This window comes from Sphaeramia orbicularis, chromosome 3 (assembly GCF_902148855.1).
Source record: "Sphaeramia orbicularis chromosome 3, fSphaOr1.1, whole genome shotgun sequence".
NCBI lineage: Eukaryota > Metazoa > Chordata > Actinopteri > Kurtiformes > Apogonidae > Sphaeramia > Sphaeramia orbicularis.
The window spans coordinates 26,022,139-26,039,911 of NC_043959.1; the positions used below are offsets into that span (position 1 = coordinate 26,022,139).

Here is a 17,773-nt window from a genome sequence, read left to right on the forward strand (position 1 = left end):
TCAGTAGCTTTACTCTCAACTCTTGTATGAATTACCAAAGACTACAATGCAAGAAGCCGTCCAGCTAAAATCAGCATGTTCGATGTTCCAAGTTTGCAGCAAGAGCTAACTTTAGCAGATGGTTAGCAAGTAGGTCCGAACAGAAATATACACATTATGATACTGACAGAGCTGACAGAAAAGCTACTTCCAGCCTAATAAACAGCCTTGTTTCAGAAGTAAAATGGTACTTATACGACGCCTCATATGACGTCCATGAGCACACTGGTCTTCTCTGTTGCTCTGTCCAGAAATCAACACCCATTATGGTGTTCAATCATGCTCCTCAACACCTGGTAAATTCATTCATTCATTCATTTTCTGAACCTGCTTTATCCTCACTAGGGTCACGGGGGTCACTTGGAGCCTATCCCAGCTACATAGGGGCGAAGGCGGGTACACCCTGGACAAGTCGCCAGTTCATCGCAGGGCTGAACATATAGAGACAAACAGTCACTCTCACATTCACACCTATGGGCAATTTAGATTAACCAATTAACCTATCAGTGCATGTGTTTGGATGGTGGGAGGAAGCCGGAGTACCCGGAGAGAACCCACACAGAGACGGGGAGAACATACAAACTCCACACAGAAAGGTCCCACCCCATCGACTGGTGTTGGAATCGAACCCAGGACCTTCTTGCTGTGAGGCACGAGTGCTAACCACTGCACCACCGTGTCGCCCTAGAAAGGTTTACACCTGGTAAATGTACCCCGAAAAAGGACATCATCAAAGACACAAGCAGACTCTGCGAGTGTTAGTTTTTATGGATCAAACGTTATATTAACTCTGAATGGTGTTAAATACAAGTAACACTAGAAAATCAACACTGGCAGATTTGCTGCGGGTGAAACTACAGATATTTATCATTTTAAGACACAGAGCACAGCCGTAGACGTCACATTAAGGAACCAACAACCAATCAGAACACAACCGTAAACCACCTAAAATTATCATTGGTTTAGAAATAACAGTTTTGACAGTATAGAGAGGTGAAGCCCCGCCCCCTTTGCCGGTCTGCCATCAGGAAAAACACGTACAGTCGTCAACGGTGAAACTATAAATATTTGTCAATGTAAGACAGTTTTACAAATCAAGAAACAGTTTGTCATAAAACACTGAAAACATGCAATCATAAAGAGTGAAAAAACACAAGGCTTTAACCCTTTCATGCATAGTGATCACTACAGTGGACAGTTACTCTACAGCTGTTCTCTTGTTTATTCGTGGGTTTTGTTGTTTTTATTCCTTATCAGCCGACAAAGTGGACGCTTATACATCATCCCATACACTGCAATTCATACCATTACTGTAACTTTGCTGTTCTTGATAAACCTGATCTCCAGTAACATATTTGAGTGTAAATCAGTTGTTATTTGTTAGACAAAAAGGTTTTTTTTTTTGCATATTATCTCCATGAAGTGAGTAATAACTAGCATTAGAATATGTTAAAATGTGAGAAAACATCAGATTAGCAGCATTAAAACGTTTTTATTTCATTGTTTTCATCTCACTTTCTGATATTGGGTTTTAATCACGTTTCTTTACTTCAAAAATTAAATGCATGGACATTATGTAACTCCATGGAAAGAAAAAAAAAAAAAACTCGATCACCTTTTTTTCATGCCTAAGGAGGAATAAAAACACTCAAGAAAAAAATCTTGACGAAGGTTGTTATAATTCATGCATGAAAGGGTTAAAGTGTCGTCATGGTAACATTCAGAGATGTCTGAGCTTCACTGCGATCAGGAAGTTTATCAAACTTTCTCAAAGAATGAGTTTAATGTGTTGTGTTAATGTGTTGTAACAAAAGAGACGAAAGATGTAGTTCATTAAAATATTTAACAATAAACGATACTTTACTGTCTTTACGGTGAATGAATAGATACTTTACTCTCTTTACATCAAAATAAACAGTACCTTACACTCTTTATGTTAAACTAAACAAGTGGTTCCAGCCACAACAAACCCTGCCCCTCGCACATATTTCGTCCATTATAAGTAAATGGGAAGATTTTAAAAATAAATAAAAAATTTGAACTTTGACCTACTGTTCCCAAAATGTAATCAGATCTATTCTGGGTCACCGGCAATCTATAAACCTAATTTGGTATGAATTCAACCAATAGTTTTGCTGCTACAGACATGTGAAATTTCGCCCATTATTAGTAAATGGGGGAAAAAAAAAGATATTAAAAATACATAAAAAATTTGAACTTTGACCTACTGTTCTCAAAATGTTATCAGATCCATTCTGGGTCAAATTGGGTAATCTATAAACCCAATTTGGTATGAATTCAACCAATAGTTTTGCTGTTAGAGTGTTAACAAACAAACTGAACCAAAAACACTACCCCTTGCCTCCCCTTCAGGGGGGGCGGGGTAATAATACAATTCAGTATTTTTATGCTCAAGTAAAAAGTAATTTACCATTTTTGCATTGAAGTAAGTGGTACTTTACTGTCTTTACCCTAAAGTAAACTGTAATTTATCCTCTTTATTCTAAACCAAACAGTAATTTACAGTGTTCATGCAAAAGTAATTGGTACTTTACCTTCTTTCAGCCAAAATAAATAGTACTCTCCAGACATGACACTAAATGTTATTTTCCATCTGTGTGTCAAACCGAATGACCCATCATCTCCTTTTCTTATTTCCTGTTCTGAATGATGTAAATGGGTGTTTTGCTGTTTGTCGTCTGTGTTCCCTTCTGTTTCCACACTGTTCTGGCTGTAAATTACTTCAGTTCCAGGCGTCGTCATGTGAACCAGGATTAGAAACATCACACGCTGATGTTTTATTTCTTTAACCTACCTGCTCTGATGCTCGGCAGCAGCAGAGTCAGAAACACCACGTATGTGTCCATGGCCGACGTCCAGTGCTGACCACAGGCCGTCAGGCGAAGCTCCAGACCTCCCAGTGGGCGTCACAGTGGGGGGTGAGGCTACAAGGCTACAAGGGGGTAGATCCAAGTTCACAGTGGGAGGCGGCCAAAGAAACCTGAAACATCACATTGAAATGAAGAAGCTCAGCATGACAGGCCTGGCAGGAAGTAACAAAACACAACACACACCAACAACCAATCAGAACACAGCTGTAGACGTCACATTAATGAACCAACGACCAATCAGAACACAGCTGTAGACGTCACATTAATGAACCGACGACCAATCAGAACACAGCTGTAGAGGTCACATTAACAAACCGACGACCAATCAGAACACAGCTGTAGACGTCACATTAATGAACCGACGACCAATCAGAACACAGCTATAGACGTCACATTAATGAACCAACGACCAATCAGAACACAGCTGTAGACGTCACATTAATGAACCGACGACCAATCAGAACACAGCTGTAGACATCACATTAACGAACCAATGACCAATCAGAACACACCGGTAGACGTCACATTAATGAACCGACGACCAATCAGAACACAGCAGTAGACGTCCCATTAACGAACCAATGACCAATCAGAACACAGCTGTAGACGTCACATTAATGAACCGACGACCAATCAGAACACAGCTATAGACGTCACATTAATGAACCGACGACCAATCAGAACACAGCAGTAGACGTCCCATTAACGAACCAATGACCAATCGGAACACAGCTGTAGACGTCACATTAATGAACCGACGACCAATCAGAACACAGCTATAGACGTCACATTAATGAACCGACGACCAATCAGAACACAGCAGTAGACGTCACATTAACGAACCAATGACCAATCGGAACACAGCTGTAGACGTCACATTAATGAACCGACGACCAATCAGAACACAGCTGTAGACGTCACATTAATGAACCGACGACCAATCAGAACACAGCTATAGACGTCACATTAATGAACCGACGACCAATCAGAACACAGCAGTAGACGTCCCATTAACGAACCAATGACCAATCGGAACACAGCTGTAGACGTCACATTAATGAACCGACGACCAATCAGAACACAGCTGTAGACGTCACATTAATGAACCGACGACCAATCAGAACACAGCTGTAGACGTCACATTAATGAACCGACGACCAATCAGAACACAGCAGTAGACGTCCCATTAACGAACCAATGACCAATCGGAACACAGCTGTAGACGTCACATTAATGAACCGACGACCAATCAGAACACAGCTGTAGACGTCACATTAATGAACCAATGACCAATCAGAACACAGCTGTAGACATCACATTAACGAACCAATGACCAATCAGAACACAGCTGTAGACGTCACATTAATGAACCAACGACCAATCAGAACACAGCAGTAGACGTCCCATTAACGAACCAATGACCAATCAGAACACAGCTGTAGACGTCACATTAACGAACTAACGACCAATCAGAACACAGCTGTAGACGTCACATTAACGAACCACTGACCAATCAGAACACAGCTGTAGACGTCACATTAACGAACCAATGACCAATCAGAACACAGCTGTAGACGTCACATTAACGAACTAACGACCAATCAGAACACAGCTGTAGACGTCACATTAACCAACCAATGACCAATCAGAACACAGCTGTAGACATCACATTAACGTACTAACGACCAATCAGAACACAGCTGTAGACATCACATTAACGAACCAATGACCAATCAGAACACAGCTGTAGACGTCACATTAACAAACCAATGACCAATCAGAATATAGATGAAATAACAAAAGTGCCTTAAAGTGTTGTCATGGTAACGTTCAGAGATGTCTGAGCTTCACTGTGATTAGGAAACATTCTCCAAGAACTAAATGTGTTGATTGTGTGTAGGTGTTGATGACATGTAATGAAAGAGATGAAAGATGCAGTTCATTAAAATATTTAAAAATAAACAGTAATTTACTGTTTTTACGGCGAATGAAAAGATACTTTACCGTCTTTACGTCAAAATAAACGGTACCTTACACTCTTTACTTTGAACTAAATAATACTTTACCGTCTTTATATTTAACTGACCCATTTTTTACCGTATTTACCTTAAATTAAATGGTGCCTTAAAATCTTTACGCTAAATGAAACCATATTTTACCGTCTTTACGTTAAACTAAAATAGGAAGAACTTCATTGTCTTGACCTTAAACTAAACTTTACCATCTTTACACTAAAGGAAACAGTATTTTACCAGATTTACCTTAAACTAGATAATACTTTACCATCTTTATCTTAAACTAAATAATACGTTACCATCTTTATGTTTAACTAAACAATTTTTTACCGTATTTACCTTAAATTAAATGGTGCTTTACAATCTTTACGCTAAATGAAATCGTATTTTACCATCTTTACGTTAAACTAAAATAGGAGGAACTTTATTGTTTTTACCTTGAACTAAACTATACTTTACCATCTTTACGCTAAAGGAAACAGTATTTTACCAGGTTTATCTTAAACTAAATAATACGTTACCGTCTTTATATTTAACTAAACAATTTTTTACCGTCTCTACCTCAAATCAAACGGTACTTTACAATCTTTATGCTAAATGAAACCGTATTTTACCGTATTTACATTAAACTAAAATAGGAGGAAGTTCATTGTCTTGACCTTAAACTTAACTTCACCATCTTTACACTAAAGGAAACAGTATTTTACCAGATTTACCTTAATCTAAATAATACGTTACCATCTTTATGTTTAACTAAACAATTTTTTACCGTATTTACCTTAAATTAAATGGTGCTTTACAATCTTTACGCTAAATGAAATCGTATTTTACCATCTTTACGTTAAACTAAAATAGGAGGAACTTTATTGTGTTTACCTAAAACTAAACTATACTTTACCATCTCTACGCTAAAGGAAACAGTATTTTACCATCTTTATCTTAAACTAAATAATACGTTACCATCTTTATATTAACTAAACAATTTTTTAACCGTCTCTACCGGAAATCAAACGGTACTTTACAATCTTTACCCTAAATGAAACCATATTTTACCGTCTTTACGTTAAACTAAAATAGGAGGAACTTAACTGTCTTTACTTAAAACTATTCTTTACGCTAAAGGAAACAGTATTTTACCAGGTTTACCTTAAACTAAATAATACTTAACCATTTTTACAATAAACTAAACAATATTTTATTGTCTTTATGTTAAACTAAACAGTACTTTACCGTCTTAACACTAAAGGAAACAATATTTTACCATCTTTACATTAAAGTAAATGACACATTACGCCATTTACATTAAACTTTACGGTTCTTTACCACAAACTGTGAATTCCTCGACCACCAAAATTATACTTTAAACTCAGAAACACATGTAAATAACAACACAATTCACATGGAATCCAAACAAAGTCATTTCTTCCACTGACTTGTATATTTATACCCACAATAGAAGGGGCGGGGCTTGTCCTCTGCGGTCAAACAGTGACTCTAACTCTAACGTCGACCACTCGGCTGCTACTCAACTGAGACGTGACATTTTTAATTAGTCACTCTAAGCCTAAATGATGTTTAAAGCGCATTAACTGGTCTGAAGGTAGTTTGATTCTCCCACTAATGCATGACCTCCAGAAACTCTTCTGAACAGTGCAACGCCGCATCATCCTGGAGCTTTGATTAGATTTAATTAGCTCTCGGTGTCGTGTGGAGCTCAGTGGGAAGCTGTGGGCCTGAAGGAGCGTTACAATAATTAATCATCACTTATTTTATAGTGTAATTACTGTGGTGTTTGAGGAGAGGTGACAGGTCTGTACCAGGCTTTACATCCACTGTCTGCTCCACTTTCCTCCTGTTTTTCTGTAACTCTTCAGCTCTAATGGCAGTCCAGAGTTCTGCATATGCTCCCGGTCACAGCTGTAGTAATCTGTGGTAAACATTTCCTCCAGGTAATCCCCTCCACCTATCGGAATCACATGATTAACTGTTCGAGCAGCACATTAATCCCTAAGCTGACGAGAAAGTGAAAGATTTCCAGTTTTTCTTGCTGGTAAAGTGCCTGTTTTAGCAAATATAGTGAGAACCTTCTGCTGTTACTGTACATTTGATGAGTTCAGCAGTAGAACGGACACGCCGGGTTTAATTAACCCTCCGGTATCCTGCCCAGAGATGCCCTTCCTAATCACCAGAAGAGCGTAATCTGTGCAGTGCAGTGCTAACGTCACCATGTTTCTCATACAATTTGTTTTTACTTTTTATGTTTTTTGGTATTTCATCAACTTGAGCCATAAACAAAAATATCAAACACCCAATATCTGTCCTTTTCTTTTAACCCTTTAAATTTTTTAACAATAAAAAATAACATATTTTTTTAAATATACAACATAAAAATTGGATTATAATTTTTAAAAAAAAAAATTTGCACCCTGGCATATGTCAAAGATTTTTTTTGTACGTTTTGTTTTTAGCTTTTTTTTTTTTTTTTTTTTTTTTTTTTGGGGGGGGGGGGGGGGGGGTATTTTTTTGGTATTTCATCAACTTGAGCCTTAAACAAAAATATCAAATACTCAATAACTGTCACATATTTAACTCTTTAAATTTTTGATTCAAAAAACACAATATACACACACACACACACACATATATATATATATATATATATATATATATGTGTGTGTGTGTGTGTGTGTGTATATATATATATATATATATATATATATATATATATATATATATATATATATATATATATATATATATATATATATATACACACACATTTATTCATTTATTTATTTTTTAAATATACTACATAAAAATTGGATTCTTTTTTTTTTTTTTTTGCACCCTGGCATATGTCAATGATTTTTTCCATACAGTTTGTTTTTAACTTTTTTTTTTTTTTTTTTGGTATTTCATCAACTTCAGCTATAAACAAAAATATCAAACACTCAATAACTGTCATATTTTTTTAACCCTTTAAATTTCTGATGCAAAAAACCCTATCTATCTATCTATCTATCTATCTATCTATCTATCTACCTACCTACCTACCTACTTACCTACCTACCTAACTCATAAAAATTGGATTTATAATTTTTTTAAAACATTTTTTCACCCTGGCATATCTCAATGTTTTTTTTTTAATGCAGCTTGTTTTTAGCTTTTTTACTTTTTTTATATTTCATCAACTTGAGCCACAAACAAAAATACAAAATACTCAATAACTGCCATATTCCTAAGCCTTTAAATGGCATGTTTGTAATGTAAACAAACCATATTTTTTGCTGCAAAAAAACACAAAAAACTTTTTTTTCCCAATATACTATATAAAAATGTGAGTACTTATTTTTGGCTTTTTCCATCCTGGCATATGTCAGTGACTAACAGCAATACGGGTTAATATGCATTATTGTTTTTGTGTGTTAGGTCTGTCACAACCCAGTCAAATGTCGAATGTTAAATGCTAAAATGTGCCAATGTGCATTTTTTACTCACTTCAGAGAATGGTGCTCACGTAGTAATTTTCCAATGTTTACAATGTACTGATTTTAGTGGCTGGGTCAGAATATTAAAAATCATGCAAAAATGAACAACTTTTGAATTCTGACCTTATACACATTGTGAAAAATATGACCTTTCATAACATTAAGTGCAAAGTGTGCATAATATGCTCAGCTGTATACTGGAAGGTTAAACATCTACCTTTGAATATTTATCAGACCTTGACTTTAAAATTGTACTGATTTAACAACAATTTGCCTAATTTTACACATCCCTACATTATGATCTGTTCCCTCTGTATGTTATGTTTGTGGGTTTTATTTTCAGTTTTCAGATGGTCTTAGTAGTGCAAAGTGTGCATAATATGCTCACCCAGATACCAGAAGGTTAATCTGGTTTTTAATCTTGGTTCTGGTTCTTGGACTTGTTTAGTGTTTGGGTCCTGGAAGAATCTAGAGCCTCCAGGAAGATGAAGAAGCAGAAGTTCTTCCCCTCAGGAAATGTAATAACATTGATTATAGGTTTTACACAACACTGTCATTATGTCGACCACAGAGCGGACAGTCAACAGCTCAACAAATCAACATAACGTCCTGGAGACAGAAGTGGAAACCAAGAATCACAGCAGCACCCGTCATTTCATATGTCAGTTACACTGATAATGCAGCGAAAATGTTAGATTTGGACGGATTCTAGTGGTAAAAAAAAAAAAAAAAACATGTACAAAACTAAAATTAACACATCATGGGTGTAAACCTCCAACAACAACGAGCCAAGTGGCAGTTTAAGTCCATGAGTGAAGTGAAGTGGAGCACCGCTGACAGCCACTAGATGGTGCTGCCAACAGCTTTGACTCCCATTGAATTACACTGAAGACACTGAAGTCAACAGGAGTCATTCTGGTCCAATTGGTTTTAATTGGACTCTGCAGTAGGTATAACGATAGATTAATTAATCAGATCTCAGGTCCAACAGAGGTTTTGATTGACAGCTTTAATGGACCACTCCCAAGAAATGAGCCAGAGCTTCTGTTGATTGAATAAAACATATTTCTTGGTTTTAAATTACGCTAAGATGATGTCAGAGAATTCTGTTATGAAGACTAGACTATTAAAATACAACCTGTTAGCATAAATCAGCTACATTAGCATTAGTATTGATTCATATTAGGTCAACTAGTGCTAATTAGTGTGATTATACTACACATAGCTCAATAGTGTCATTTTAATATTGTAACCATGTTCATTTCTACTGTAAAAAAAAGTCATGTTTTGTGTACTGATTCATTGACGCAGTTTTTTGTCTGTTTTTGTTCAGAATTATAGATGCAATTATAGATTAATTAATTAGATCTCAGGTCCATCAGAGGCTTTGATTGACAGCTTTAATGGACCACCCCCAGGTAATGAGCCAGAGCTTCTGTTGATTGAATAAAACATATACATTCTTGTTTTTAAATTACGCTAACATGACATCAGAGCATTCTGTCATGAAGGTTAGACTATTACAATACACCTATTAGCATAAATCAGCTACATTAGCATTAGCATTCATTCATATTAGGTCAACTAGTGCTACTTACTGCGATTATACCAGAGTTTATTTTTGATATGTATAATAAATTTGCGTTTTGTGCAGGATAGGTTAGAATTTATTTTGACATCTGTAAGATTTGTTAAGTTACTGTGAGGAACTGACATGGGACTTTGTGATCAGTAGAAAAAGATGGGGTAAAGGGGCAGGAATATATAAGTTGTATTGCATCCCGCTCCTTTTCAAATTTTTTCTTTAAACTTTGTTTTTTTACATTTGTTCTTTTAGTTTTTTGGTTTTGATATACTACACATAGCTCAATATTGTCATTTTAATACTGTAACCATATTAATTTCTAGTGTAAACTTAACCATGTTAATGCGTTAAAATGTCAATCTGTGGGAATTATTCACTGACAGTTGTTTTTTTTTTTGGTTTTTTGTTCAGAGTTATAGATACAACAAGAAAAGCACTCGGAGAGTGCAGACGTCCGCCAAGACAGATCTGCCCCCCCCCCCATCACCACCAAAATTTAATCATTTCTTCCTTGTGTCAGTATCAACATTTTCTGAAAATTTCATGAAAATCCGTCCATAACTTTTTGAGTTATCTTGCTAACAAACAAACACGCACGCAAATGCGCATGCAAACACACAAAGCAAAGTGATCACAATACCTCCTGGCAGAGGTAATAATTATAGATCCATTAATCAGATCTCAGGTCCAATAGAAGCTCTGTTTGACAGCCCATGGGTAATGAGTCAGAGCTTCTGTTTATTGAATAAAACATATTTGTTATCTATTTCAATACAATCTATTAGCATCATTTAGCTACATTAGCTAGTTAGCATTCATTCCCATTGGGTTACACAGTCAACTAGTGCTACTTAAAGTGATTATACCACACATCGACCAATAGCGTAATTTTAATACCATAACCAAATTCATTTCTGTTTTAATGTTGGATGTTTTAACTTTCAAATCTATGGGACTGATTCACTGACAGAGCCTCTAGTGGACGTTTAAGGAACTGCAGGTTTAGACACTTTCAGCCCCATTTGGTGTCATTTAATTCTATCAACCACTACAGTCCTGCAAAAAACCTCTGATGTTTGCTCTTAACATTCATATTTACACTTTTTAAATTGAGCTCATTTTTGTCGCTGTGCTCAACGTTTAATGGTTTTGTCCTTGACTGAAATATTTATCCAACGCCTCATTTCTCAGTCTTTGAGCAGAACAACAAAGGAAATAGAAACTGTTCGAGTCACTTTGGAAAAGGATGTGTGTTGGTACAAAAAACAAAACAGACACAGAATCAGATCGTTAGAAGAGTTTTATGCTTGATTTTAGGTCTGATTACAAAGTGACTTTCAGCTGGAAATGACAAATACATGGAACAGGAAGTTGAATGATCATCAACAGGACGACAGCATCTTCAGGTCCAGTGATCCTGAAAGAACAAAAACCACCATCAAATACTTCACACTGATAAGAAAGCATAATAAGTCACTAAGAAATAAAGTCCAAAATTAAGATCAGAGCTGCAAGATCTATTTCAAAACAGTCTGTACATTAGAATACATTCACTTTACAGGAACATTTACTAATCTATTAGATAAACAAATAGGACACAAACAAATATAGAAATATATATAATATGAAATAATTAAAAAATGGGAGAAATAATCATTAAAATGATCAGAAATGAAGAAAAAAAAGAAAATAATCTACAAAATGATCAAAAGTGAATAAAAAATAATGAAAAAATGAGCAAAACAATTTACAAATTGAAGAGAATTTGTTTAGATCTGGATCTGAAACTGGTCCAGAGGGTTTAGATCTGGATCTGAAACTGATCCAGATGGGTTGAATCTGGATCTGAAACTGGTCCAGAGGGTTTGAATCTGGATCTGAAACTGGTCCAATGGTTTTGGATCTGGCCCTGAAGGACTACAATGGATCTCAGAACCCTGGACCATGAGACCGCCATCGAACTGACCAACAGAGACCAGATCTGAGTCGTACTGTGGATCGGTCCCTGAACATCAACCTCCAGTAAATGTGCACTGATGTGGACCCGTGGAGGTCTATGAAGGTCTGGGTTTGGACGAGGACCAGACGGGGGCAGTAACGCCTCTATAGGACGAGTCCAAACCACCAGAACGTCCTCCAGTGTCGGGTCCATCATCTGCTCTGTGTTTTACATTAAAGGCCTGAGGACAAACGCTTCGCTCTGATTCCTCCGGCCCGTCTGTGTCCAGCAGGACGTCCCCCACCACCACAGACTCCGCCCCCTCCACGAGAGAACTAATCAGGACATATCCACGACCCGGAATGCCTCAAACTCATGATTCTGATGCAAAAAACTGTTGTGTTTTTCTCTTTCCATCTGTTCTGAACAGGATGGAATGGCTGGAGGTAAATGTTGTAGATCTAGAACAGGTAGATCTGATCTGATAATAGAAATACATCATGTACGTCTCAAATCCACTTTATTAGACACCAGAAAACTGTTGGAAATATACTAATAGACACATACATTTATTAAAACTCTTAACATACGAGTCAGAGCAGATCACCTCTACATGCTCCTCATCTATATCACACCCAGAGAGAATTTTTTTTTTTCTTTTTTCATCAACTTGAGCCATAAACAAAAATACCAAATACTCAATGTACTCAACTGTCTTATTTTTTAACCCTATAAATGTCATGTTTGTAATTGAAACAAACCATATTTCTGAATGCAAAAAACACAAAAACATTTTTTTTCAATATTCTACATAAAAATTGGATAACTTTTTTTTTTTTCCCCCAGCCTGGCGTATGTCAAGAACAACAACACTGGTTAAATGGATGCTGGAAGGTTAAACATCTACCTTTGAGTATTTATCAAACCCTGACTTTAACATTTTACTGATTAAACAATACTTTGCCAAATTTTGCGCATCCATACTTCATCCTTCTGCATCCTTCTGTACGTTATGTTTGTAGGTATTATTTTCAGTTGTCAGACATTCTTAGTATCATCTTTTCATTTCGTTCTGATTCATTTCATATAATCAATCGTTTGTTAATTCTCTCGTCTGGTTTTACTTATTGTCATCATTTTATTATACTTTTTTTCTGATCTTATTCTCTCTTCAGCGTCATATTTATTTTACATTTATTTTCCAGTCATATGTCATTGGGTTCATATAAAGACTTGAGATTCATAGTTTCATATTTTAGTGAAAAGAAAAAAAGAAAGGAAACATATTTAGAACAGAATTATAAAAATAAAATACTTACACACAATGATCTATAGATTTAATGTTTAGTTTTTACCTTTACCTTTTTTTTTCATTGTTCTCTTTCTCTTTTGTTTGTTTTTTTCTCTACAAGATTTATTGAAATTTTTTTTTCTGTCTCTTATTTTAGAAGAACAATAACTGTAGTTCTGAGCTACAATAGAAACATTTATTTATTTATTGTATTACATATTATTGTGTAGATTCCTCAACTGGGACTAAAAGGTTACATTTGCAGGCTTTTTACTTGTGCACTGACTTCACCTCTGTCATCTTAGTGTCTTTATTATGTCCTGCTTGTCTTGTTTTGTTCACGTCCCTGTAAATAAAACTCTTCCTGAAGGTTCTGTGAGTTCTGTGATGATGTTCTGATCGTTTACAGTTGTAGTTGAAATAAAACTGGACTGACTTGGATTTCACTGAATCAAACAGACTAACGTCAGTAAAGAGCTTTTCTGACCTTTTCCAAACGTGTTCCTTTTAAAGTATGACAGGAAATGAATGCACATGTTCAGTGCGGCGTGCGGCGAGCAGCGGTCCACCTGTGCCTCAAACGCACCGCCACGGATCAGCACACAATCAGGAGACACTTAAGTCCAGCATTCATGCATTAGTAAAACTAAAAGCTTTATAACTGACACAACCATTATGATGTGACAGACCAGGACTTAGACCAGGACCAGGACCAGGACTGGGACCTGGATCTGATGGAGAATCTGGTCCACCATGGATCAACACATGACCAGGACCAGGACCAGACACTTAAGTCCAGCATTCATGCGTTGGTACAGCTAAAAGCTTTCAAACTGATGCAACCATTATGATCTGACAGAACAAGACCGGGACCAGGACCAGGACCTGATGAAGAATCTGGCCCACCATGGATTAACACATGACCAGGACCAGGGCCAGCACCACAAGACACTTAAGTCCTTTATTAATGCATTAGTAAAACTAAAAGCTCTCAATCTAACACCACCATGACAGACCAGGACCTGAACCAGGGCCGGAACTGGGATCTGATGGAAGATCTGGTCCACCATGGATCAACACAGGTCCAGGACCAGGATCAGAAGACACTAAAGTCCTGAATTTCATGCATTAGTAAAACTAAAAGCTCTCAGTCTGACACCATGGGAGGGAAGTTATGAAAAGGTTCAGACTAGACCAGAACCAGGACCTGGACTGGAAACAGGATCAGAATCCAATGAAGAATCTGGCCCACTGTTAGACACTGATCCATGTTTCAACATTTTTTTCCTGCTTTCATCATGTTTTTGTCTTTTCTATATTTGATCATTTCATCGTTTTAGGTTGAATTCAGTCTAGATGTTAAAAATAATGCAAAATTTAAATACTGGATAATTTACCTCAAATCCATTACAACTATCAGAAACTGAAAGTACAACTACAGAGTTAAAGTACAAACTCTGAACCTTCTACCCTCAGGTTCAGCCTTGAACCACACCTCCATAAACCACATGTACATAAACCACATGTACATAAACCACACCCCCCGCCTCCTGCAGACACAGCGCTGACATTTCCGCATGAACAGAAATAAACCCTGTGGTCCAACACAGATACTGAAGTGCTGATGCAGTACAGAGTGCAGTACTAGTACTTCATCACCGCTGCATAAACACATCCATCTGTGAGTCCAACCTGAGGGCAGAGGACACTTCTTTTTTCATCCAGGATAAACAAAAACATAGAATTAATGTTCAGCAGAAACAGGCATTAGGTCTGATAACAGGCGTCTGTGGGTGGAGCTTAGGGCGAAGCTGGAGTCGACATCTGGACAAACATCCACTGACGGAGGTTCAACCTGAATCCACACACAGACACAGGCGGAGGAAACGCTCAGATCCCTGTCTCGACTACAGGAAGCCCAGCCCACCGCCACCACGGCTACGCCACAGCAACGCTGAGGTTTACACAAAGATTACCCAGAATTCCAGGGAGTCCGGAACCCTGACCCAGCACGATCTGAATCTACATCCGACTTTAGCTCCAGCATGAATGCAGCTGATGGTCACCTGTCAATCACCTGTTAGTCACCTGTCAGTCACATGTCCAATCAGCTGACGGAAAGTCCAGACCACGAACCAATAAAAGTCGAGGCTTTAGGGCTGTAACACCTTCATAAAACCTAGAATTGAAATCTAATTAACTCCAAGATTGAATGGTTTCAGTTCTAGGTTTTATGAAGGTATCACAGCCCTAAAGCCTCAGTTTCATTGGTTCATGTTCTGGACACTCCCTCAGCTGATTGGACAGCTGATTGACAGGTGATTGACAGCTGACTGACACCTGTTTGACAGTTAATTGACAGGTGATTGAAAGGTGTCTGACAGGTGATTGACAGGTATCTGACAGGTGTTTAACAGGTGTCTGACAGGTGACTGACAGGTGATTGACAGGTGATCATCAGCTGCCTCTACAGACCATGAACCATTAACCCTTAAATTTAGTTTTTATTACTTTAACGCATCTTTGTGTCGTCATTTAATTTTTCTGTTATTTTTATGTCATTTTCTTTCATATTTTTAAGTTGTTTTTGTGTTTTTGTTTCATAATTGTGTCATTTCATTTTTATATTTAATTCACATCATTTACATCAATTTGTCAGATGTTTTCATTTTCATCCTGTTACATATTTGTTCCTGTTTCAATGTTTTTTGTTTTTCCTGCTTTCATTTTGTTAATGTGTTCTTTTATTGGAAGCTCTAAGGACAAGTCTGGATTCAGATCGGTCTCAAAGTTGACAAAATTTATTCAGCTCAAAACTAAGGTGGACATTTGGCGCTGAGGACTCAAAGACAATGAGCCCCGAACATGACACGAAATGTACATTTATTGACCCTATGGGTGGGCTCACCCGTACAAATGGGTTGGTCTTTAATTTAGCGTTATCTAAAAAGATCAAACAGATGTGGGGCCTTAACTCTCAGTAAACTTATGCCAACAATAAGTTTACCCTCATCACCTATATTTGACAACACTATGTGTGTGAATGTGTGTGTTCAGACGTGTACCTAGAGGAAGAACAGAACCTACTTAACTCTTGTGCAGACAGATGTTTCCTTTCTAAAAACCTAGTGATAACATACTTAAACTTCAACAGAGTACTACATAAATCCTGGTCACAAAGAACTCATTATTAACATTATTTATTTACCATGGGGAGCAGAGCATTCAGCCGCTCTGCTCCCCAACTCTGGAACTCCTTGCCACCAGATTATTTATTTACTTATTATTTATTTATTGATTGATTGATTGATTGATTTATTATATTTACCATATATTATTTTCTGAATCCTTACTTGTATAGCTGTAACCTCACTGTGAGATAAATGATTATCCCGTATTGCCATTGATTTGAACAAATGCATTCAATTAATGTGACCTTACTGACTTTGGTCTGCCTACTGTTTGTTCTGCTTTCTTAGAATAACTGTCTGCCTGACATTCGGCTGAAAATCACCCCCCCACAGTGAGAAAATATGGGTAAATTCCATGAAATTTCCATGATCCAGATTTCCATTAAATTTTCAGGAAATGCTGATACCAGCACAAAGAACAAATGATTACATTTTGGTGGTTAGCGGGTGCGTGGGGGGGCCCAATCTGTCTTGAGGGAGGTCTGCGCTCTCCAAGTGCTTTTTTTGTTCTAAAATGCGTTCAAAAATTTTATTACAAAATGGGGCATTTAATTACAAAATGTGGCGTTGTTACACAATGAGGTGAAAAAGTATTACATTATTATATATTGCATCGTTATTACACAATGCGACACTACATGCATCACTAACACGCAGCCGCCCTGTCAGTTGACAGGATCGGAAGCCTCATCTTACTGTTTGTTCTGCTTTCTTAGAATAACTGTCTGTCTGACATTCGGCTGAAAATCACACCCCCACAGTGAGAAAATATGGGTAAATTATACATTTCCTGAATCCTTAGAGTCATGTCAGTATTGCAGTGTTTGTATTTTGTATCTCTGATGCTTCCTGATGCCACAGGACTAAAAGAAAAGAGATGATTTAGGTGAAAATGGTAGGAAAAATTGTGTGACTAAAAGTTTGAAGAGCTCCAGTGTCTACTGTACTTGTCAAAAGTATTCACAAAAGAGCTCGAATGAATGCCCAGAGTGTCCCCTTTAAAATGATACCAAACAAATTACTATAACACATTGAAGCATGTCCTTAATCAGGGCCAATACCAAGATAGGTACCAGTGTCAAAAATGCATTTTTTCAATGGGGATGGGGGATTTTAACAGTTGAAAACAGTAATTTAGCTGTGACTCCAGAAAGGTTATCATACCAAAATGTTGACTACAGACATGTATCTTTTCAAAAAGTATAAGCAACCTTTGCCACCTTGAGTGGTACCGACATCTCATCTGGCCCATGGACTAGATCTCAGAAACACCACTTCACTCCCTCTCTTCAAATCCAAACTCAGAACGTATCTGTTTAGGACCTCTTTCTCTT

The 17,773-nt window shown here is 37.1% G+C and overlaps 1 protein-coding gene across 2 annotated transcripts in view; it reads right to left on the minus strand.

Annotated features, from left to right (window-relative positions):
- cemip (cell migration inducing hyaluronidase 1) overlaps positions 1-17,773 on the minus strand; it is a 208,124-nt gene that overhangs the window by 97,439 nt on the left and 92,912 nt on the right. For both annotated transcript variants that reach the window (XM_030127439.1, XM_030127447.1), the window contains exon 2: positions 2,855-3,040. In XM_030127439.1, coding sequence (XP_029983299.1) covers positions 2,855-2,906 — 52 coding nt within the window. In that variant the 5' untranslated portion in view covers positions 2,907-3,040. The remainder of the gene's footprint in view (positions 1-2,854; positions 3,041-17,773) is intronic.